Source organism: Engystomops pustulosus, unplaced genomic scaffold (assembly GCF_040894005.1).
Source record: "Engystomops pustulosus unplaced genomic scaffold, aEngPut4.maternal MAT_SCAFFOLD_119, whole genome shotgun sequence".
Classification (NCBI taxonomy): Eukaryota; Metazoa; Chordata; class Amphibia; order Anura; family Leptodactylidae; genus Engystomops; species Engystomops pustulosus.
In genome coordinates this window covers 308,601-333,413 of record NW_027285000.1, presented here as the reverse complement: position 1 = coordinate 333,413, position 24,813 = coordinate 308,601, and the positions used below count along the sequence as shown (strand labels likewise).

The following is a 24,813-nucleotide window of genomic DNA, read 5'->3' as shown; positions in this document are numbered from 1 at the left end:
TGGGATCTTTCAATGATGTTTAATTGATAGAACAAGGTCACATGACCAGCGGCGCCTCAGACAGATCCACAGGAAACAGGACAATTCATCAAAATAATTACTGAAGGCGCAGGTGGAAATTTGTATCCAAAATTTATTGACTCAGGGGGGTAACAGGCAGCGGAGTCCCCCGGCCCCCCGACATGTGCAGGCAGCGCCCCACAGACGCCTCCATCACAATCCTAATGCTGCTTCCTCCTGAAAGAGCAACCTGCGGGGAGAGGAGAGGGGTCAGAGGTCACTCCCCAATATCTATACCACCCCCCAGGTGTAACATCACAGACACTCACCCTCTGTCAGTCTGGCCTTGCCCCCGGTGGGCTGGCACAGGACGGTGGAGCAGCCGACACACAGGACCACCGTCTGGGCGTGACTGAACACCGTGGTGATCTTATAGCAACCTGCGGGGAGAAGGGAGACATGAGGGGGCGCACAGGAAGAGCAGGTGCAGCCACATTACCGAACCCCCCGGAACCGCTGGCGCAGCCACATCACCAGCCCCCCCCCCGGTGCAGCACCATAACCCTTCCCCCGGCACTCACCCGGACACTTGACATCCATGAAGTAGGAGTTGGGGCTCTGGACCAGACGCTTCTTCTTGTGTCTCCTCTTCTCCTCCTCGGGGGTGGGGTGCAGGAGATCCTTAGCGAGCTGCAAGAGGGGGAGAGGTGAGACCCCAAAATACTCCCCAATACTAAACGCCCTGCAGGTGGGAGGACACAGGACCTCCCCATACACCCCAAATACTACACACCCTGCAGGGGGAGGACATGACCCCACCCCATACACCCCAAATACTACACACCCTGCAGGTGGGAGGACACAGGACCCCCAAATACTACACACCCTGCAGAGGGAGGACATGACCTCCCCCCATACACCCCAAATACTGCACACCCTGCAAGGGGAGGACACGAGACCCCCAAATACTACACACCCTGCAGGGGGAGGACATGACCCCCCCATACACCCCAAATACTACACACCCTGCAGGGGGAGGACATGACCCCCCCCCCATACACCCCAAATACTACACACCCTGCAGGGGGAGGACATGACCCCCCCCCCATACACCCCAAATACTACACACCCTGCAGGGGGGAGGACACAGGACCTCCCCATAGACCCCAAATACTGCACACCCTGCAGGGGGAGAACACAGGACCCCCCCATACACCCCAAATACTGCACACCCTGCAGGGGGAGAACACAGGACCCCCCCATACACCCCAAATACTACACACCCTGCAGGGGGAGGACACAGGACCCCCCATACACCCCAAATACTACACACCCTGCAGGGGGAGGACACAGGACCCCCCATACACCCCAAATACTACACACCCTGCAGGGGGAGGACACAGTACCCCCCATACACCCCAAATACTACACACCCTGCAGGGGGCGGACACAGGACCCCCCATACACCCCAAATACTACACACCCTGCAGGGGGAGGACACAGTACCCCCCATACACCCCAAATACTACACACCCTGCAGGGGGCGGACACAGGACCCCCCCCCATACACCCCAAATACTACACACCCTGCAGGGGGAGGACACAGGACCCCCCATACACCCCAAATACTACACACCCTGCAGGGGGAGAACACAGGACCCCCATACACCCCAAATACTGTACACCCTGCAGGGGGAGAACACAGGACCCCCCATACACCCCAAATACTACACACCCTGCAGGGGGAGGACACAGTACCCCCCATACACCCCAAATACTACACACCCTGCAGAGGGCGGACACAGGACCCCCCCCCCATACACCCCAAATACTACACACCCTGCAGGGGGAGGACACAGGACCCCCCATACACCCCAAATACTACACACCCTGCAGGGGGAGGACACAGGACCCCCCATACACCCCAAATACTACACACCCTGCAGGGGGAGAACACAGGACCCCCCATACACCCCAAATACTGTACACCCTGCAGGGGGAGAACACAGGACCCCCCCATACACCCCAAATACTGTACACCCTGCATGGGAAGAACACAGGACCCCCCATACACCCCAAATACTGTACACCTGCAGGGGGAGAACACAGGACCTCCCCATACACCCCAAATACTACACACCCTGCAGGGGGGAGGACATGACCCCCCCCCCCCCCCCCATACACCCCAAATACTACACACCCTGCAGAGGGAGGACACAGGACCTCCCCATAGACCCCAAATACTACACACCCTGCAGGGGGAGGACATGACCCCCCCATACACCCCAAATACTGCACACCCTGCAGGGGGGAGGACATGAGACCCCCATACACCCCAAATACTGCACACCCTGCAGGGGGGAGGACATGAGACCCCCATACACCCCAAATACTGCACACCCTGCAGAGGGAGGACATGACCTCCCCCCCATACACCCCAAATACTGCACACCCTGCAGAGGGAGGACATGACCTCCCCCCCATACACCCCAAATACTACACACCCTGCAGAGGGAGGACATGACCTCCCCCCCATACACCCCAAATACTACACACCCTGCAAGGGGAGGACACGAGACCCCCAAATACTACACGCCCTGCAGGGGGAGGAGCCAAGACCCCCATACACCCCTTATACTGCACCGAGCAGGGCAGTACAATAACCCCCATCCTCCATACTGCCCCCTCTCGGGGGATACGGTACAGGCGGATGTATCCCCGCACAGGCCCCGGGAGCAGGCACCACGTGACCCCGCCATACTCCCGGGGCCGCTCTAGGCCTCTGGGCGCCGTCTCGCCGACCGCTTCCCCCTCGCTGCCCCCGGTTGCTGCGCCCCGCCGCCCGCCATCCACCCGATCACCCGCCCGCTCTCCTGGTCCTGCCCCGGGCCCGCACTCACAGGCATGGCGACGTCACGTTGTTCACGGGATGCGGCCGCTGTAGAAAAGGAGGGAGACCGGAAGCCGCGCCGCGGTTATAAGGGAGAGCGTGCGCCCTCCCGGAAGTGACGTAACGGGGGCGCCGAGCCGCCATCTTGGGAAGGTCATCGGTAATTATTATAGTCTATTATAGAGGATGGGGGGCGGGAGCCGGGGGGAGGGTCACACGGGGGGATACTATGTGCTCCATGTAACCCGGACAGGGGGTCAGAGACCTGGGCAGGGTCATTGTGAGGCCCGGGGCAACTAACACGAGGGAGAGCAATGGAGGACAAGTCAGGACATGTCCTGTGTATATCACATGGAGAGAGGGGCCCAAGAGCTCACAATCTACTGCGAGAAACAGAGCGTGACCCTCATCACCCGCATATTCATATTATACTGGAGTAACAGCCTAGAATGTCATAATCCTCCCCTGCCCTCAGCTCCGACATGTCCGATACCCCAAGTATCCAGATACGTCCCCCTCCCTCTCAGGATACTATGATGAGACGCTTCCCCCTCCCCTCTCAGGAGACCATGATGAGATGTATCCCCCTCCCTCTCAGGAGACTATTATGAGACATGTTCCCCTCCCTCTCAGGAGACTGTGATGAGACGTGTCCCCTCCTTCTCAGGAGACCATACTGAGACCTGTCCCCCTTCCCCTCTCAGGAGACCATGATGAGACCTGTCCCCCTCCCTCTCAGGAGACTATGATGACACGTGCCCCCCCTCCCTCTCAGGAGAATATGATGAGACCTGTCCCTCTCAGGAGACTATGATGAGACGTGTCCCCCTCCCTCTCAGGAGACTATGATGAGACATGTTCCCCTCCCTCTCATGAGACTATGATGAGACGCGTCCCCCTCCCCTCTCAGGAGAATATGATGAGACGTGTCCCCCCCTCCCTCTCAGGAGACTATGATGACACGTGCCCCCCCCCCCTCCCTCTTAGGAGACCATGATGAGACCTGTCCCCCTCCCTCTCAGGAGACTATGATGAGACATGTTCCCCTCCCTCTCAGACATGTTCCCCTCCCTCTCATGAGACTATGATGAGACGCGTCCCCCTCCCCTCTCAGGAGAATATGATGAGACCTGTCCCCCTCCCTCTCAGGAGACTATGATGAGACGCCTCCCCCTCCCTCTCAGGAGTCCACGATGAGACGTGTCCCCCTCCCTCTCATGAGACCATGATGAGACACGTCCCCCTCACTCTCAGGAGACAATGATGAGACGTGTCACCCTCCCCTCACAGGAGACCATGATGAGACGTGTCCCCCTCCCTCTCAGGAGTCCATGATGAGACGTGTCCCCCTCCCTCTCATGAGACCATGATGAGACACGTCCCCCTCCCTCTCAGGAGACAATGATGAGACGTGTCACCCTCCCTCTCAGGAGACCATGATGAGACGTGTCCCCCTCCCTCTCAGGAGACCATGATGAGACGTGTCCCCCTCCCTCTCAGGAGACCATGATGAGACACGTCCCCCTCCCTCTCAGGAGACCATGATGAGATGTATCCCCCTCCCTCTCAGGAGACTATGATGAGACATGTTCCCCTCCCTCTCCTGAGAGACTGTGATGAGACGTGTCCCCTCCTTCTCAGGAGACCATACTGAGACCTGTCCCCCTTCCCCTCTCAGGAGACCATGATGAGACGCGTCCCCCTCCCCTCTCAGGAGACCATGATGAGACCTGTCCCCCTCCCTCTCAGGAGACTATGATGACACGTGCCCCCCCTCCCTCTCAGGAGAATATGATGAGACGCGTCCCCCTCCTCTCTCATGAGACTATGATGAGACGCGTCCCCCTCCTCTCTCAGGAGACTATGATGAGACGTGTTCCCCTCCCTCTCAGGAGAATATGATGAGACCTGTCCCCCTCCCTCTCAGGAGACTATGATGAGACGCCTCCTCCTCCCTCTCAGGAGACTATGATGAGACGTGTCCCCCCCTCCCTCTCAGGAGACTATGATGACACCTGCCCCCCCTCCCTCTCAGGAGACCATGATGAGACCTGTCCCCCTCCCTCTCAGGAGACTATGATGAGAAATGTTCCCCTCCCTCTCATGAGACTATGATGAGACGCGTACCCCTCCCCTCTCAGGAGACCATGATGAGACCTGTCCCCCTCTCAGGAGACCATGATAAGACATGTTTCCCCCTCCCTCTCAGGAGTCCATGATGAGACGTGTCCCCCTCCCTCTCATGAGACCATGATGAGACACGTCTCCCTCCCTCTCAGGAGACAATGATGAGACGTGTCACCCTCCCCTCACAGGAGACCATGATGAGACGTGTCCCCCTCCCTCTCAGGAGTCCATGATGAGACGTGTCCTCCTCCCTCTCATGAGACCATGATGAGACACGTCCCCCTCCCTCTCAGGAGACAATGATGAGACGTGTCACCCTCCCCTCACAGGAGACCATGATGAGACGTGTCCCCCTCCCTCTCAGGAGACCATGATGAGACGTGTCCCCCTCCCTCTCAGGAGACCATGATGAGACATGTCCCCCTCCCTCTCAGGAGACCATGATGAGACATGAGACACGTCCCCCTCCCTCTCAGGAGACAATGATGAGACGTGTCCCCCCCTCCCTCTCAGGAGACCATGATGAGACGTGTCCCCCTCCCTCTCAGGAGACCATGATGAGACGTGTCCCCCTCCCTCTCAGGAGACCATGATGAGACGTGTCCCCCTCCCTCTCAGGAGACCATGATGAGACGTGTCCCCCTCCCTCTCAGGAGACCATGATGAGACATGAGACGTGTCCCCCTCCCTCTCAGGAGACAATGATGAGACGTGTCCCCCCCTCCCTCTCAGGAGACCATGATGAGACGTGTCCCCCTCCCTCTCAGGAGACCATGATGAGACGTGTCCCCCTCCCTCTCAGGAGAATATGATGAGACGCGTCCCCCTCCCTCTCAGGAGACCATGATGAGACGTGTCCCCCTCCCTCTCAGGAGACCATGATGAGACGTGTCCCCCTCCCTCTCAGGAGACCATGATGAGACGTGAAATGAAAAGGCCATAAAAAAGAGGTTTTGAGGCGACAGAATAAATATAAAATTTATTAATTTTACACCCAAAATGAGGTATTGCCCAAAAATATTACAATCTGTAGACCGTGCCTCCATTTTGTTTTAACCCCTAGAAAACACCTAAAAAGTTAACAAACTTCTTAGCAGTGCTTTCTCGTACGTTGAGGGGTGCAGTGTCCATAATGGGGTCATTTACAAGGCTCCTCACAGTCAGTTGGAAGTTGAGCCGCTCCCTCTAAATAAATGGAGATTTCCCAAAAAATTTGAAAAATGGCCCCAAATTCTGAGCCTCATAAGATCCTAATAAAATATGTGGAATCTTCTAAAACCTCCAACATGAAGCAGAGATCCGGGAAATGTTTGGAGCTATTCCGGAGCTCTGACCGTCCGCTTCAAAAGTAGAGAATTTAGAACCTCGAAAATGAAGAATTTTTCACAATTGTTGCTAAATTTCCGTTGTTTTCATAACTAAACACAAAAGATTTCATCCAAATCTCCAAAACTAATGTGAAGTACACGAGAAAACAATCTGACAATCCCCAGGAGTCCTGAAGGGGTTAACACTCTGTTTACACCGCAACAGTGTAGCCGCATAGTAAACATTCTGTAAACATAATGAGTGAACACAGGGAGTAGATTAGGAATAGTGCTCAGTGTATTGTCAGGTGACTGAGGCTACAGAGAAACCTGCAGCTGCCGGGGTCACACGATTCTCCTTACACTGCACTCAGAGAAGACCTCACCATATAATTACTCGCCTTACACGGAGCTGAGCTGCTGTATCTAAGCTGCCATTATATAAGCATCCACCTTACATAGAGCTGAGCTGCTGTATCTAAGCTGCCATTATATAGGCATCCACCTTACATAAAGCTGAGCTGGTGTATCTAAGCTGCCATTATATAAGCATCCACCTTATATGGAGCTGAGCTGCTGTATCTAAGCTGCCATTATATAAGCATCCACCTTACATAAAGCTGAGCTGCTGTATCTAAGCTGCCATTATATAGACATCCACCCTACATGGAGCTGAGCTGCTGTATCTAAGCTGCCATTATATAGGCATCCACCTTACATAGAGCTGAGCTGCTGTATCTAAGCTGTCATTATATAAGCATCCACCTTACATAGAGCTGAGCTGCTGTATCTAAGCTGCCATTATATAAGCATCCACCTTACATAGAGCTGAGCTGCTGTATCTAAGCTGCCATTATATAGGCATCCACCTTACATGGAGCTGAGCTGCTGTATCTAAGCTGTCATTATATAGGCATCCACCTTACATGGAGATGAGCTGCTGTATCTAAGCTGTCATTATATAAGCATCCACCTTATATGGAGCTGAGCTGCTGTATCTAAGCTGCCATTATATAAGCATCCACCTTACATAAAGCTGAGCTGCTGTATCTAAGCTGCCATTATATAGACATCCACCCTACATGGAGCTGAGCTGCTGTATCTAAGCTGCCATTATATAGGCATCCACCTTAAATGAAGCTGGGCTGCTGTATCTAAGCTGCCATTATATATTCACCCACCTTACAAAGAACTGAGCTGCTGTATCTAAGCTGCCATTATATAGTCATCCATCTTACACGGAGCTGAGCTGCTGTATCTAAGCTGCCATTATATAGGCATCCACCTTACATAAAGCTGAGCTGCTGTATCTAAGCTGCCATTATATAGACATCTACCCTACATTGAGCTGAGCTGCTGTATCTAAGCTGCCATTATATAGGCATCCACCTTACACAGAGCTGAGCTGCTGTATCTAAGCTGTCATTATATAGGCATCCACCTTATGTGGAGCTGAGCTGCTGTATCTAAGCTGCCATTATGTAAGCATCCACCCTGCATGGAGCTGGACTGCTGTATCTAAGCTGCCATTATATAAGCATCCACCTTACATAGAGCTGAGCTGCTGTATCTAAGCTGTCATTATATAGGCATCCACCTTACATAAAGCTAAGCTGCTGTATCTAAGCTGCCATTATATAGGCATCCACCTTACATAGAGCTGAGCTGCTGTATCTAAGCTGTCATTATATAGGAATCCACCTTACATAGAACGGAGCTGCTGTATCTAAGCTGCCATTATATAAGCATCCACCTTACACGGAGCTGAACTGCTGTATCTAAGCTGCCATTATATAGGCATCCACCTTACATAGAGCTGGGCTGCTGTATCTAAGCTGCCATTATATAGGCATCCACCTTACATAAAGCTAAGCTGCTGTATCTAAGCTGCCATTATATAGGCATCCACCTTAAATGAAGCTGGGCTGCTGTATCTAAGCTGCCATTATAAATTCACCCACCTTACAAAGAACTGAGCTGCTGTATCTAAGCTGCCATTATATAGTCATCCATCTTACATAGAGCTGAACTGCTGTATCTAAGCTGCCATCATATAGAGCTGAGCTGCGGTATCTAAGCTGACATTACATGGAGCTGAGCTGCTGTATCTAAGCTGACATTACATGGAGCTGAGCTGCTGTATCTAAGCTGCCATTATATAGATCTGAGCTTCTGTATCTAAGCTGACATTACATGGAGCTGAGCTGCTGTATCTAAGCTGACATAACATGGAGCTGAGCTGCTGTATCTAAGCTGACATAACATGGAGCTGAGCTGCTGTATCTAAGCTGACATTACATGGAGCTGAGCTGCTGTATCTAAGCTGACATTACATGGAGCTGAGCTGCTGTATCTAAGCTGACATTACATGGAGCTGAGCTGCTGTATCTAAGCTGACATTATATAGATCTGAGCTTCTGTATCTAAGCTGACATTACATGGAGCTGAGCTGCTGTATCTAAGCTGCCATTACATGGAGCTGAGCTGCTGTATCTAAGCTGCCATTACATGGAGCTGAGCTGCTGTATCTAAGCTGACATTACATGGAGCTGAGCTGCTGTATCTAAGCTGACATTACATGGAGCTGAGCTGCTGTATCTAAGCTGCCATGATATGCAGCAGTGTTGTGACTCTTGCACTGCTGGGGTCATATGTAGTGATGACCTCCATGGGAGGAGATTCTCAGGTTGATGGTGCAGCAGCGCTTCATGTCCCCTCACCTAATGCACACATCATGCTGAGGAGGTGGCCAGTCACCCCTAGAGTGATAGGAGGACACACTGCCCCCTGCTGGTGTGATGATGTGGGGGCCATGGTATAGGACAGTCACCCCTAGGAATGATAGGAGGACACTGCCCCCTGCTGGTGTGATGATGTGGGGCCATGGTATAGGACAGTCACCCCTAGCAGTGATAGGAGGACACTGCCCCCTGCTGGTGTGATGATGTGGGGCCATGGTATAGGACAGTCACCCCTAGAGTGATAGGAAAACACACTGACCCCTGCTGGTGTGATGATGTGGGGGCCATGGTATAGGACAGTCACCCCTAGGAATGATAGGAGGACACTGCCCCCTGCTGGTGTGATGATGTGGGGGCCATGGTATGGGACAGTCACCCCTAGAGTGATAGGAAAACACACTGCCCCCTGCTGGTGTGATGATGTGGGGGCCATGGTATAGGACAGTCACCCCTAGGAATGATAGGAGGACACTGCCCCCTGCTGGTGTGATGATGTGGGGGCCATGGTATGGGACAGTCACCCCTAGAGTGATAGGAAAACACACTGCCCCCTGCTGGTGTGATGATGTGGGGGCCATGGTATAGGACAGTCACCCCTAGAGTGATAGGAGGACACTGCCCCCTGCTGGTGTGATGATGTGGGGGCCATGGTATGGGACAGTCACCCCTAGAGTGATAGGAAAACACACTGCCCCCTGCTGGTGTGATGATGTGGGGGCCATGGTATAGGACAGTCACCCCTAGAGTGATAGGAGGACACACTGCCCCCTGCTGGTGTGATGATGTGGGGGCCATGGTATAGGACAGTCACCCCTAGTAGTGATAGGAGGACACACTGCCCCCTGCTGGTGTGATGATGTGGGGACATGGTATAGGACAGTCACCCCTAGAGTGATAGGAGGACACTGCCCCCTGCTGGTGTGATGATGTGGGGCCATGGTATAGGACAGTCACCCCTAGAGTGATAGGAGGACACTGCCCCCTGCTGGTGTGATGATGTAGGGGTCATGGTATAGGACAGTCACCCCTAGCAGTGATAGGAGGACACTGCCCCCTGCTGGTGTGATGATGTAGGGGTCATGGTATAGGACAGTCACCCCTAGCAGTGATAGGAGGACACTGCCCCCTGCTGGTGACATGATGTGGGGACAGGGTATAGGGCAGTCCCCCCTAGCAGTGATAGGAGGACACACTGCCCCCTGCTGGTGTGATGATGTGGGGGCCATGGTATAGGACAGTCACCCCTAGGAGTGATAGGAGGACACACTGCTCCCTGCTGGTGTGATGATGTGGGGGCCATGGTATAGGACAGTCACCCCTAGGAGTGATAGGAGGACACACTGCCCTCTGCTGGTGTGATGATGTGGGGGCCATGGTATAGGACAGTCACCCCTAGAAGTGATAGGAGGACACACTGCCCCCTGCTGGTGTGATGATGTGGGTGCCATGGAATAGGACAGTCACCCCTAGGAGTGATAGGAGGACACACTGCCCCCTGCTGGTGTGATGATGTGGGGCCTTGGTATAGGACAGTCACCCCTAGAGTGATAGGAGGACACACTGCCCCCTGCTGGTGTGATGATGTGGGGCCTTGGTATAGGACAGTCACCCCTAGGAATGATAGGAGGACACTGCCCCCTGCTGGTGTGATGATGTGGGGCCATGGTATAGGACAGTCACCCCTAGCAGTGATAGGAGGACACTGCCCCCTGCTGGTGTGATGATGTGGGGGCCATGGTATAGGACAGTCACCCCTAGAGTGATAGGAGGACACACTGCCCCCTGCTGGTGTGATGATGTAGGGGTCATGGTATAGGACAGTCACCCCTAGGAGTGATAGGAGGACACACTGCCCTCTGCTGGTGTGATGATGTGGGGCCATGGTATAGGACAGTCACCCCTAGGAATGATAGGAGGACACTGCCCCCTGCTGGTGTGATGATGTGGGGGCCATGGTATAGGACAGTCACCCTTGGAATGATAGGAGGACACACTGCCCCCTGCTGGTGTGATGATGTGGGGCCATGGTATAGGACAGTTACCCCTAGAGTGATAGGAGGACACACTGCCCCCTGCTGGTGTGATGATGTGGGGGCCATGGTATAGGACACACTGCCCCTAGAGTGTTAGGAGGACACACTGCCCCCTGCTGGTGTGATGGTGTAGGGGCCATGGTATAGGACAGTCACCCCTAGGAGTGATAGGAGGACACACTGCCCCCTGCTGGTGTGATGATGTAGGGGTCATGGTATAGGACAGTCACCCCTATTAGTGATAGGAGGACACACTGCTCCCTGCTGGTGTGATGATGTGGGGGCCATGGTATAGGACAGTCACCCCTAGGAGTGATAGGAGGACACACTGCCCCCTTCTGGTGTGATGATGTGGGGCCTTGGTATAGGACAGTCACCCCTAGGAATGATAGGAGGACACTGCCCCCTGCTGGTGTGATGATGTGGGGGCCATGGTATAGGACAGTCACCCCTAGGAATGATAGGAGGACACACTGCCCCCTGCTGGTGTGATGATGTGGGGCCATGGTATAGGACAGTTACCCCTAGAGTGATAGGAGGACACACTGCCCCCTGCTGGTGTGATGATGTGGGGGCCATGGTATAGGACACACTGCCCCTAGAGTGTTAGGAGGACACACTGCCCCCTGCTGGTGTGATGATGTGGGGCCATGGTATAGGACAGTCACCCCTAGGAGTGATAGGAGGACACACTGCCCCCTGCTGGTGTGATGATGTGGGGCCATGGTATAGGACAGCCACCCCTAGAATGATAGGAGGACACACTGCCCCCTGCTGCTGTGATGATGTGGGGCCATGGTATAGGACAGTCACCCCTAGGAGTTATTGGAGGGCACACTGCCCCGTGTGTGTTACACTTATCTATATCCCCTGTGTGTCCCTCCTCTTGCTGCCCCCTGTGTGTTACACTTATCCCTGTCCCCTGTGTGTTACACTTATCCCTGTCCCCTGTGTGTTACACTTATCCCTGTCCCCTGTGTGTTACACTTATCCCTGTCCCTGTGTGTTACACTTATCCCCGTCCCCTGTGTGTTACACTTATCCCTGTCCCTGTGTGTTACACTTATCCCTGTGTGTTACACTTATCCCTGTCCCCTGTGTGTGTTACACTTATCCCTGTCCCCTGTGTGTTACACTTATCCCTGTCCCCTGTGTGTTACACTTATACCTGTCCCCTGTGTGTGTTACACGTATCCCTGTCCCTGTGTGTTACACTTATCCCTGTGTGTTACACTTATCCCTGTCCCCTGTGTGTGTTACACTTATCCCTGTCCCCTGTGTGTTACACTTATCCCCGTCCCCTGTGTGTTACACTTATCCCCGTCCCCTGTGTGTTACACTTTTCCTTGTCCCTGTGTGTTACACTTATCCATGTCCCCTGTGTGTTACATTTATCCATGTCCCCTGTGTGTTACACTTATCCCTGTCCCCGTGTGTTACACTTATCCTTGTCCCCTGTGTGTTACACTTATCCCTGTGTGTTACACTTATCCCTGTCCCCTGTGTGTTACACTTATCCCTGTCCCCTGTGTGTTACATTTATCCCTGTCCCCTGTGTTACACTTATCCCTGCCCCCTGTGTGTTACACTTATCCCTGTCCCCTGTGTGTGTTACACTTATCCCTGTCCCCTGTGTGTTACATTTATCCCTGTCCCCTGTGTTACACTTATCCCTGCCCCCTGTGTGTTACACTTATCCCTGTCCCCTGTGTGTTACATTTATCCCTGTCCCCTGTGTGTTACACTTATCCCTGCCCCTGTGTGTTACACTTATCCCTGTCCCCTGTGTGTTACACTTATCCCTGCCCCCTGTGTGTTACACTTATCCCTGTCCCCTGTGTGTTACACTTATCCCCGTCCCCTGTGTGTTACACTTATCCCCGTCCCCTGTGTGTTACACTTATCCCTGTCCCCTGTGTGTTACACTTATCCCTGTCCCCTGTGTGTTACACTTATCCCTGTCCCCTGTGTGTTACACTTATCCCTGTCCCCTGTGTGTTACACTTATCCCTGTGTGTTACACTTATCCCTGTCCCCTGTGTGTTACACTTATCCCTGTCCCCTGTGTGTTACACTTATCCCTGCCCCCTGTGTGTTACACTTATCCCTGCCCCCTGTGTGTTACACTTATCCCTGCCCCCTGTGTGTTACACTTATCCCTGCCCCTGTGTGTTACACTTATCCCTTTTCCCTGTGTGTTACACTTATCCCTGTCCCCTGTGTGTTACACTTATCCCTGTCCCCTGTGTGTTACACTTATCCCTGTCCCCTGTGTGTTACACTTATCCCTGTCCCTGTGTGTTACACTTATCCCTGTCCCCTGTGTGTTACACTTATCCCTGTCCCCTGTGTGTGTTACACTTATCCCTGTCCCCTGTGTGTTACACTTATCCCTGTCCCCTTTGTTACACTTATCCCTGTGTGTTACACTTATCCTTGTCCCCTGTGTGTTACACTTATCCCTGTCCCCTGTGTGTGTTACACTTATCCCTGTCCCCTGTGTGTTACACTTATCCCTGTCCCCTGTGTGTTACATTTATCCCTGTCCCCTGTGTGTTACACTTATCCCTGTCCCCTGTGTGTGTTACACTTATCCCTGTCCCCTGTGTGTGTTACACTTATCCCTGTCCCCTGTGTGTTACACGTATCCCTGTCCCCTGTGTGTTACATTTATCCCTGTCCCCTGTGTGTTACATTTATCCCCGTCCCCTGTGTGTTACACTTTTCCTTGTCCCTGTGTGTTACACTTATCCATGTCCCCTGTGTGTTACACTTATCCATGTCCCCTGTGAGTTACACTTATCCCTGTCCCTGTGTGTTACACTTATCCCTGCCCCCTGTGTGCCCACCCTCTTGCTGCCCCCTGTGTGTTACACTTATCCCTGTCCCCTGTGTGTTACACTTATCCCTGTCCCATGTGTGCCCACCCTCTTGCTGCCCCCTGTGTGTTACTTATCCCTGTCCCCTGTGTGTTACACTTATCCCTGCCCCCTGTGTGCCCACCCTCTTGCTGCCCCCTGTGTGTTACACTTATTCCTTGTCCCCTGTGTGCCCACCCTCTAGCTGCCCCCTGTGTGTTACACTTATCCCTGTCCCCTGTGTGCCCACCCTCTAGCTGCCCCCTGTGTGTTACATTATCCCTGTCCCCTGTGTGCCCACCCTCTAGCTGCCCCCTGTGTGTTACACTTATCCCTGCCCCCTGTGTGCCCACCCTCTAGCTGCCCCCTGTGTGTTACACTTATCCCTGTCCCCTGTGTGCCCACCCTCTTGCTGCCCCCTGTGTGTTACACTTATCCCTGCCCCCTGTGTGCCCACCCTCTTGCTGCCCCCTGTGTGTTACACTTATCCCTGTCCCCTGTGTGCCCACCCTCTTGCTGCCCACTGTGTGTTACACTTATCCCTGCCCCCTGTGTGCCCACCCTCTTGCTGCCCCCTGTGTGTTACACTTATCCCTGTCCCCTGTGTGCCCACCCTCTTGCTGCCCACTGTGTGTTACACTTATCCCTGCCCCCTGTGTGTTACACTTATCCCTGCCCCCTGTGTGCCCACCCTCTTGCTGCCCCCTGTGTGTTACACTTATCCCTGTCCCCTGTGTGCCCACCCTCTTGCTGCCCACTGTGTGTTACACTTATCCCTGCCCCCTGTGTGTTACACTTATCCCTGCCCCCTGTGTGCCCACCCTCTAGCTGCCCCCTGTGTGTTACACTTATCCCTGTCCCCTGTGTGCCCACCCTCTTGCTGCCCACTGTGTGTTACACTTATCCCTGCCCCCTGTGTGTTACACTTATCCCTGCCCCCTGTGTGCCCACCCTCTTGCTGCCCCCTGTGTGTTACACTTATCCCTGTCCCCTGTGTGCCCACCCTCTTGCTGCCCACTGTGTGTTACACTTATCCCTGCCCCCTGTGTGTTACACTTATCCCTGCCCCCTGTGTGCCCACCCTCTAGCTGCCCCCTGTGTGTTACACTTATCCCTGTCCCCTGTGTGCCCACCCTCTAGCTGCCCCCTGTGTGTTACACTTATCCCTGTCCCCTGTGTGCCCACCCTCTTGCTGCCCCCTGTGTGTTACACTTATCCCTGTCCCCTGTGTGCCCACCCTCTAGCTGCCCCCTGTGTGTTACACTTATTCCTGCCCCCTGTGTGCCCACCCTCTTGCTGCCCACTGTGTGTTACACTTATCCCTGCCCCCTGTGTGTTACACTTATCCCTGCCCCCTGTGTGCCCACCCTCTTGCTGCCCCCTGTGTGTTACACTTATCCCTGTCCCCTGTGTGCCCACCCTCTTGCTGCCCACTGTGTGTTACACTTATCCCTGTCCCCTGTGTGTTACATTTATCCCTGTCCCCTGTGTGTTACACTTATCCCTGCCCCTGTGTGTTACACTTATCCCTGTCCCCTGTGTGTTACACTTATCCCTGTCCCCTGTGTGTTACACTTATCCCTGCCCCCTGTGTGTTACACTTATCCCTGTCCCCTGTGTGTTACACTTATCCCCGTCCCCTGTGTGTTACACTTATCCCCGTCCCCTGTGTGTTACACTTATCCCTGTCCCCTGTGTGTTACACTTATCCCTGTCCCCTGTGTGTTACACTTATCCCTGTCCGCTGTGTGTTACACTTATCCCTGTCCCCTGTGTGTTACACTTATTCCTGTGTGTTACACTTATCCCTGTCCCCTGTGTGTTACACTTATCCCTGTCCCCTGTGTGTTACACTTATCCCTGCCCCCTGTGTGTTACACTTATCCCTGCCCCCTGTGTGTTACACTTATCCCTGCCCCCTGTGTGTTACACTTATCCCTGCCCCTGTGTGTTACACTTATCCCTTTTCCCTGTGTGTTACACTTATCCCTGTCCCCTGTGTGTTACACTTATCCCTGTCCCCTGTGTGTTACACTTATCCCTGTCCCCTGTGTGTTACACTTATCCCTGTCCCCTGTGTGTTACACTTATTCCTGTCCCTGTGTGTTACACTTATCCCTGTCCCCTGTGTGTTACACTTATCCCTGTCCCCTGTGTGTGTTACACTTATCCCTGTCCCCTTTGTTACACTTATCCCTGTGTGTTACACTTATCCTTGTCCCCTGTGTGTTACACTTATCCCTGTCCCCTGTGTGTGTTACACTTATCCCTGTCCCCTGTGTGTTACACTTATCCCTGTCCCCTGTGTGTTACATTTATCCCTGTCCCCTGTGTGTTACACTTATCCCTGTCCCCTGTGTGTGTTACACTTATCCCTGTCCCCTGTGTGTGTTACACTTATCCCTGTCCCCTGTGTGTTACACTTATCCCTGTCCCCTGTGTGTTACACTTATCCCTGTCCCCTGTGTGTTACACTTATCCCTGTCCCCTGTGTGTTACATTTATCCCTGTCCCCTGTGTGTTACATTTATCCCCGTCCCCTGTGTGTTACACTTTTCCTTGTCCCTGTGTGTTACACTTATCCATGTCCCCTGTGTGTTACACTTATCCATGTCCCCTGTGAGTTACACTTATCCCTGTCCCTGTGTGTTACACTTATCCCTGCCCCCTGTGTGCCCACCCTCTTGCTGCCCCCTGTGTGTTACACTTATCCCTGTCCCCTGTGTGTTACACTTATCCCTGCCCCCTGTGTGCCCACCCTCTTGCTGCCCCCTGTGTGTTACACTTATTCCTTGTCCCCTGTGTGTTACACTTATCCCTGCCCCCTGTGTGTTACACTTATCCTTGTCCCCTGTGTGTTACACTTATCCCTGCCCCCTGTGTGTTACACTTATCCCTGCCCCCTGTGTGCCCACCCTCTTCCTGCCCCCTGTGTGTTACACTTATCCCTGCCCCCTGTGTGCCCACCCTCTAGCTGCCCCCTGTGTGTTACACTTATCCCTGTCCCCTGTGTGCCCACCCTCTAGCTGCCCCCTGTGTGTTACACTTATCCCTGCCCCCTGTGTGCCCACCCTCTAGCTGCCCCCTGTGTGTTACACTTATCCCTGTCCCCTGTGTGCCCACCCTCTTGCTGCCCCCTGTGTGTTACACTTATCCCTGTCCCCTGTGTGCCCACCCTCTTGCTGCCCACTGTGTGTTACACTTATCCCTGCCCCCTGTGTGCCCACCCTCTTGCTGCCCCCTGTGTGTTACACTTATCCCTGTCCCCTGTGTGCCCACCCTCTTGCTGCCCACTGTGTGTTACACTTATCCCTGCCCCCTGTGTGTTACACTTATCCCTGCCCCCTGTGTGCCCACCCTCTTGCTGCCCCCTGTGTGTTACACTTATCCCTGTCCCCTGTGTGCCCACCCTCTTGCTGCCCACTGTGTGTTACACTTATCCCTGCCCCCTGTGTGTTACACTTATCCCTGCCCCCTGTGTGCCCACCCTCTAGCTGCCCCCTGTGTGTTACACTTATCCCTGTCCCCTGTGTGTTACACTTATCCCTGCCCCCTGTGTGCCCACCCTCTTGCTGCCCCCTGTGTGTTACACTTATCCCTGTCCCCTGTGTGCCCACCCTCTTGCTGCCCACTGTGTGTTACACTTATCCCTGCCCCCTGTGTGTTACACTTATCCCTGTCCCCTGTGTGTTACACTTATCCCTGTCCCTGTGTGTTACACTTATCCCTGCCCCCTGTGTGCCCACCCTCTAGCTGCCCCCTGTGTGTTACACTTATCCCTGTCCCCTGTGTGTTACACTTATCCCTGCCCCCTGTGTGCCCACCCTCTTGCTGCCCCCTGTGTGTTACACTTATTCCTGCCCCCTGTGTGCCCACCCTCTTGCTGCCCCCTGTGTGTTACACTTATCCCTGCCCCCTGTGTGCCCACCCTCTTGCTGCCCCCTGCTGCCCCTCTGTCTGGGCTCTTCCCTGTATCCCGGCCTCTTCCCATTCTTCCCTCATTCCTGCCGGTTTTCCTCTTGTCCAATCCTGAGTTGTGTTTGCCGGTGCTCCCTCCTCCTCCTCCCCTCCTCCGCACTCCCTCCTGTGCTCTCCTCACTTTTGCTGAGTTCTCTCCTCCCTTCCCTCCAGGTCAATATGGCGAAATCCTATGACCATCTCTTCAAGCTGCTGCTGATCGGGGACAGCGGGGTGGGGAAGACCTGTCTGATCGTCCGCTTCTCCGAGGACAGCTTCAACAGCACCTACATCTCCACCATAGGTGAGACTGTCAGCTCTGCGGACAAGCCTGGGGTATGCTGGGAGTTATCTTATCTCCACTGTGTATCCTGATTACATGACTGTGTGCTCTGCGTCTTACAGTTTATATTGTATTGTGTGTTTATGTTGTATCTCGGTGCCGGGTGTTACATTATATACTAGTGTTATTCTATGGTGTTATGTTATATACTATGTGTTACATTGTGTATTGTGCTGTATACTGTGTGTTGTACTTTATATACTGTATATCTGAGGTATATGTTGTATCTCGGTGCCGGGTGTTACATTATATACTAGTGTTATTCTATGGTGTTGTGTTATATACTATGTGTTACATTGTGTATTGTGCTGTATACTGTGTGTTGTACTCTATATACTGTATATCTGAGGTATATGTTGTATCTCGGTGCAGTGTGTTACATTATATACTAGTGTTATTCTATGGTGTTGTGTTACATTGTGTATTGTGCTGTATACTGTGTGTTGTACTTTATATACTGTATATCTGAGGTATATGTTGTATCTCGGTGCCGGGTGTTACATTATATACTAGTGTTATTCTATGGTGTTGTGTTATATACTATGTGTTACATTGTGTATTGTGCTGTATACTGTGTGTTGTACTTTATATACTGTATATCTGAGGTATATGTTGTATCTCGGTGCAGTGTGTTACATTATATACTAGTGTTATTCTATGGTGTTGTGTTATATACTATGTGTTACATTGTGTATCGTGCTGTATACTGTGTGTTGTACTTTATATACTGTATATCTGAGGTATATGTTGTATCTCGGTGCCGGGTGTTACATTATATACTAGTGTTATTCTATGGTGTTGTGTTATATACTATGTGTTACATTGTGTATTGTGCTGTATACTGTGTGTTGTACTTTATATACTGTATATCTGAGGTATATGTTGTATCTCGGTGCCGGGTGTTACATTATATACTAGTGTTATTCTATGGTGTTGTGTTACATTGTGTATTGTGCTGTATACTGTGTGTTGTACTTTATATACTGTATATCTGAGGTATATGTTGTATCTCGGTGCCGGGTGTTACATTATATACTAGTGTTATTCTATGGTGTTGTGTTATATACTATGTGTTACATTGTGTATTGTGCTGTATACTGTGTGTTGTACTCTATATACTGTATATCTGAGGTATATGTTGTATCTCGGTGCCGGGTGTTACATTATATACTAGTGTTATTCTATGGTGTTGTGTTATATACTATGTGTTACATTGTGTATTGTGCTGTATACTGTGTGTTGTACTTTATATACTGTATATCTGAGGTATATGTTGTATCTCGGTGCCGGGTGTTACATTATATACTAGTGTTATTCTATGGAGTTGTGTTATATACTATACTACATTGTGTATTGTGCTGTATACTGTGTGTTGTACTTTATATACTGTATATCTGAGGTATATGTTGTATTTTGTGCGTTTCTCATTGTGTTGTATGATTTCACTTGTGTTATACTTTTTTATATTACATTTATGTTTTCGGTCTTGTCTTATGTTGTTTCTTGTTGTGTGTGGATTATTGTGTCCTGTGTGAGTAGTGTTATATTGTGTTATATTGTGTTGTATTGTATATGTTATGTCTTGTATTCTCTTTCTGCTACTTTGTCTCTCTTTTTGTCCTCTCCTGTATTTTTCGCTGTTCTCGCTCCATTCTTGTCATTCCTCGCCTGTCACATCTCTGAGTCTTTGTTGCTCGTTGTCGCTCGTTTGTCACGTCTTGTGGCGGACGCCATCTTGGAAACTTGTATCGATCTGTCACCACACTGTCTGACTCCTCCCACATGACGCAGCGACAACTTCGTTGGTTTTATGGTTGGTTTTTTGTGATTTCATCCCAGTAACAAAAGCAGGAAGGCGCTGGCTCTGATCCGCTGTCACTCAGGATTCCTCATCTTCCTTCCTGCCCCTCATCCCTCACTCCCAGGACGTCCCGTCCATCCATGGGGGGAGGGGTGTACAGAAATCTGCATAATGATGAGGAACCACTGTCCCCAAATCCAGACCGGAGCATGTCTTCCCCAGCGGTAGTCACCCAGCCTTCCTAGGCTCCTGAGTATCGGATCTTGCAGTGGGTTGTGTCGCGGTTCTGATGGATTTTTAAGGTTGAGTCATATTTTGTCTTTTTTTTTGTGCAGGAATTGATTTTAAAATCCGGACGACTGAGATTCAAGGAAAGAAGATAAAACTGCAAGTCTGGTGAGTGACCAGGAGGAGAGACATCCAAGAGGTTCTGCAGCAGCAGCAGCAGCGTCTGCGGGGACACGTAACGGGGAGGCAATATCACTGTCCTCAATCTCTTTCCCGGATATACAAGTTCCCATTGACTTCCAACATGGCCGCCCTCGCCTCTCCCGGCCAATCACACGTCAGCAGAGCGGAGCCCATCACTGATCCATTACATTTTCTTTCTCAGGGACACGGCCGGACAAGAGAGATTCAAGACCATCACGACAGCCTATTATCGGGGGGCAATGGTGAGTAGGGGGGCGTCTATATCCGGAAGAGAAGATCCCTGCTCAGTGTCGCCCCCTCTCATTTATTACAGTCGGGACTTTGTCTCTATATTTCAGGGGATCATCCTGGTTTATGACATCACCGATGAACGATCCTTTGAAAATATTCAGAACTGGATGAAGAGCATTAAAGAGGTGACTGACGATCGGAGGGGTGAGGGGCGTCTGTGGGGGACGGTGTTGGTCCAGAAAGTGTCAGGAGTTGTAAGTCCAGAGGACAAACAGCATTGGGAGATTGGAGGGTGATGGGTGTGAGAAGTTTAGAGGTCGAGAGGAGAGTGAGGGGGTCTGGTGTAGAGTGCAGGGGATGCACAGGGTTAGGGCCTTAGTATTTAGTAGGTTGTAGAACGCAGGGTATAGGTGATGCAGATAGTGGGGGTTGTTGGTCTGTAAGGTGCGGGGGACAGTTGTATTAGAGGATGAGCGGTTCTGTTGTTGTTCTCGCCGGGTCGGACTCTTACAGTCTTGTGACGCGTCTTGTTTGTCCTCACAGAACGCTGCGGCGGGTGTAGAGCGGATGCTGCTGGGGAATAAATGTGACATAGAGAGCAGACGGAAAGTGCCGAAAGAGCGCGGGGAGAAGGTAAGGATGTGTCCTTGTTACTAGAAGTAAGGGGGAGGCAATGTCTATATGTGATCCAAGGACCAGGATAATGTGGTACTCGCCCATTAGTAAAGAGAGAGTATATAGTATGTGTCCACAATGGTGAGAGTTTACATGTTCTTGGTGTCCACTATCCTCATGTGTCCTATGTTTTCTGTGGTGACATTCCTTGTGTGTCCTGTGTCCTCTGTGGTGACTATCCTTGTGTGTCCTGTGTCCTCTGTGGTAACTATCCTTGTGTGTCCTTTGTCCTCTGTGGTGACCATCCTTGTGTGTCCTGTGTCCTCGGTGGTGACTATCCTTGTGTGTCCTTTGTCCTCGGTGGTAACTATCCTTTTGTGTCCTGTGTCCTCTGTGGTGACCATCCTTGTGTGTCCTGTGTCCTCGGTGGTGACCATCCTTGTGTGTCCTTTGTCCTCGGTGGTGACTATCCTTGTGTGTTCTGCGTCCTCGGTGGTGACTATCCTTGTGTGTCCTGCGTCCTCGGTGGTGACTATCCTTGTGTGTCCTATGTTTTCTGTGGTGACCATCCTTGTGTGTCCTGTGTCCTCGGTGGTGACTATCCTTGTGTGTCCTGTGTCCTCGGTGGTGACCATCCTTGTGTGTCCTGTGTCCTCGGTGGTGACCATCCTTGTGTGTCCTGTGTCCTCGGTGGTGACTATCCTTGTGTGTCCTTTGTCCTCGGTGGTGACTATCCTTGTGTGTCCTGTGTCCTCTGTGGTGACTATCCTTGTGTGTCCTGTGTCCTCTGTGGTGACTATTCTTGTGTGTCCTTTGTCCTCGGTGGTGACTATCCTTGTGTGTCCTGCGTCCTCGGTGGTGACTATCCTTGTGTGTCCTTTGTCCTCGGTGGTGACTATCCTTGTGTGTCCTGTGTCCTCGGTGGTGACTATCCTTGTGTGTTCTGCGTCCTCGGTGGTGACTATCCTTGTGTGTCCTGCGTCCTCGGTGGTGACTATCCTTGTGTGTCCTATGTTTTCTGTGGTGACCATCCTTGTGTGTCCTGTGTCCTCGGTGGTGACTATCCTTGTGTGTCCTGTGTCCTCGGTGGTGACCATCCTTGTGTGTCCTGTGTCCTCGGTGGTGACCATCCTTGTGTGTCCTGTGTCCTCGGTGGTGACCATCCTTGTGTGTCCTGTGTCCTCGGTGGTGACCATCCTTGTGTGTCCTGTGTCCTCGGTGGTGACCATCCTTGTGTGTCCTGTGTCCTCGGTGGTGACCATCCTTGTGTGTCCTGTGTCCTCGGTGGTGACCATCCTTGTGTGTCCTGTGTCCTCGGTGGTGACTATCCTTGTGTGTCCTTTGTCCTCGGTGGTGACTATTCTTGTGTGTCCTGTGTCCTCGGTGGTGACTATCCTTGTGTGTCCTATGTTTTCTGTGGTGACTATCCTTGTGTGTCCTGTGTCCTCGGTGGTGACTATCCTTGTGTGTCCTGTGTCCTCGGTGGTGACCATCCTTGTGTGTCCTGTGTCCTCGGTGGTGACCATCCTTGTGTGTCCTGTGTCCTCGGTGGTGACTATCCTTGTGTGTCCTTTGTCCTCGGTGGTGACTATTCTTGTGTGTCCTGTGTCCTCGGTGGTGACTATCCTTGTGTGTCCTGTGTGATGAATATTCTTGTGTGTCCTGTGTCCTCGGTGGTGACTATCCTTGTGTGTCCTTGGTGGTGACTATTCTTGTGTGTCCTGTGTCCTCGGTGGTGACTATTCTTGCGTGTCCTGTGTCCTCTGTGGTGACTATCCTTGTGTGTCCTGCGTCCTCGGTGGTGACTATCCTTGTGTGTCCTGCGTCCTCGGTGGTGACTATCCTTGTGTGTCCTGTGTCCTCTGTGGTGACTATCCTTGTGTGTCCTGTGTCGTCGGTGGTGACTATCCTTGTGTGACCTGCGTCCTCTGTGGTGAGTATCCTTGTGTGTCCTTTGTCCTCTGTGGTGACTATCCTTGTGTGTCCTTTGTCCTCTGTTGTGACTATTCTTGTGTGTCCTGCGTCCTCTGTGGTGACTATTCTTGTGTGTCCTTTGTCCTCTGTGGTGACTATTCTTGTGTGTCCTGCGTCCTCGGTGGTGACTATCCTTGTGTGTCCTGTGTCCTCGGTGATGACTATCCTTGTGTGTCCTTTGTCCTCTGTGGTGACTATTCTTGTGTGTCCTTTGTCCTCTGTGGTGACTATTCTTGTGTGTCCTGCGTCCTCGGTGGTGACTATTCTTGTGTGTCCTATGTCCTCGGTGGTGACTATTCTTGTGTGTCCTGCGTCCTCGGTGGTGACTATCCTTGTGTGTCCTGTGTCCTCTGTGGTGACTATTCTTGTGTGTCCTTTGTCCTCTGTGGTGACTATTCTTGTGTGTCCTGAGTCCTCGGTAGTGAGTGTCCATACATGTCCGGTGGTAATTGTCCTCTTCTTGTCCCTCCCCTCAGCTCGCTAAGGAGCATGGCATCCGCTTCTTTGAGACGAGCGCTAAGTCCAGCCAGAACGTGGACGAGGTGAGTGACCCTGGATACCGGGGCCGGGGTCCTGGAGTCCCATCCACTAAACCTGTCCTGTCTCTTCTTAGGCTTTCAATGCTCTGGCCACAGATATCCTGATGCAGATGTCCCGGAGGGCGGTGAGTGCGGCCCCTTCCCCATATCCCCCCCCATGGACCCCGGTGACCCCTCCGCCCTGACTCTCTGTTATTTCACAGGCACACGGGATGAAGGATCCGGTGGATTTAAAAAGTTCTTCTAAGAAAGGAAGCAACAAATGTTCTGTGATATAAGGATCCACCGGAGGAGATCAGAGGCCGCTTATGGGTGCCACTTATCCTGATATAGAACTAATATGGCGCCGACCCCGGGAACCCCCATACTGCTGAATCCCCATGGACATTCCTTATAGGACACGTAATTTAGGAGTAGAGGCTGCCTGCGTACCGGGGAGAGGGCAGCCATACTTGGACTGTGAATGCGGATGACGGTGGTGGTTCGGCGCCTTCCATTGTCGCTGTGGTGGAGGCTCCTCTGTAGGGGGCATCTTCCTGCCCATTGCTGCAGTATTACGGATGTGGAATGTGATTCAGGAGGCGTTGAATGTGTGTGTGTGGTAGGACAGGGCATGCTGGGAGCTGTAGTCCTCCACCAGATGGATATTTCATGTATGTGTTTACTATTACACTGCTGTACGGATATAAGGGGGTCCACGTCTCTGAGAAGTTTCGGCCCCCAAATTCGAGGCTCTGGCACATCTATTCCTACTAGTAATAATTCCCATAGGACCTCGGAGGCCGCTCTGATCAGAGAGCACTGATTGGTTGGTCCAGGGCAGCGGTCTGAGCCAATAGCAATGCAGTATATGTTAATAGGGGAAATGGACGCTGCGCACTGCATAATGTACGATCCCCGGTAACATGTATAGGGAGCAACGCGCTCCGCTCTGTGTAATAAATTCTGTTTTCTAACATTTGTAA

The 24,813-nt window shown here is 52.2% G+C and overlaps 2 protein-coding genes across 3 annotated transcripts; one reads left to right on the top strand and one right to left on the bottom strand.

Moving 5' to 3' along the window:
* RPS27 (ribosomal protein S27) lies at positions 1–3,048 on the bottom strand. The gene is made up of 4 exons (XM_072131684.1): positions 2,901–3,048; positions 582–690; positions 330–440; positions 1–250 (listed from the first exon to the last, which is right to left on the bottom strand). The coding sequence occupies exons 1-4, from the start codon at positions 2,904–2,906 to the stop codon at positions 222–224; spliced, it is 255 nt and encodes an 84-aa protein (XP_071987785.1). The 5' UTR covers positions 2,907–3,048; the 3' UTR covers positions 1–221.
* RAB13 (RAB13, member RAS oncogene family) lies at positions 2,964–24,813 on the top strand. Of its 2 annotated transcripts, XM_072131683.1 has the most exons (9): positions 2,964–3,050; positions 18,088–18,217; positions 20,393–20,453; positions 20,671–20,731; positions 20,828–20,905; positions 21,264–21,353; positions 23,786–23,851; positions 23,923–23,973; positions 24,052–24,813. In XM_072131683.1, the coding sequence occupies exons 2-9, from the start codon at positions 18,094–18,096 to the stop codon at positions 24,124–24,126; spliced, it is 606 nt and encodes a 201-aa protein (XP_071987784.1). In that variant the 5' UTR covers positions 2,964–3,050; positions 18,088–18,093; the 3' UTR covers positions 24,127–24,813. The 2 variants fall into 2 exon arrangements, with proteins under 2 accessions (XP_071987784.1, XP_071987783.1); XM_072131682.1 differs by lacking the exon at positions 2,964–3,050 and having other exon boundaries at positions 17,960–18,217.

Excerpts from the sequence above, each read along its gene's own strand:
- RAB13 (XM_072131683.1), top strand. The coding sequence starts at position 18,094 with ATGGCGAAATCCTATGACCATCTCTTCAAGCTGCTGCTGATCGGGGAC. Across the intron at positions 18,218-20,392 it reads CACCTACATCTCCACCATAG|GAATTGATTTTAAAATCCGG; the intron begins GTGAGACTGTCA and ends TTTTTTGTGCAG. Across the intron at positions 21,354-23,785 it reads CGAAAGAGCGCGGGGAGAAG|CTCGCTAAGGAGCATGGCAT; the intron begins GTAAGGATGTGT and ends CCCTCCCCTCAG.
- RPS27 (XM_072131684.1), bottom strand. Across the intron at positions 441-581 it reads CATGGATGTCAAGTGTCCGG|GTTGCTATAAGATCACCACG; the intron begins GTGAGTGCCGGG and ends TTCTCCCCGCAG. Across the intron at positions 251-329 it reads CAAGGCCAGACTGACAGAGG|GTTGCTCTTTCAGGAGGAAG; the intron begins GTGAGTGTCTGT and ends CTCTCCCCGCAG.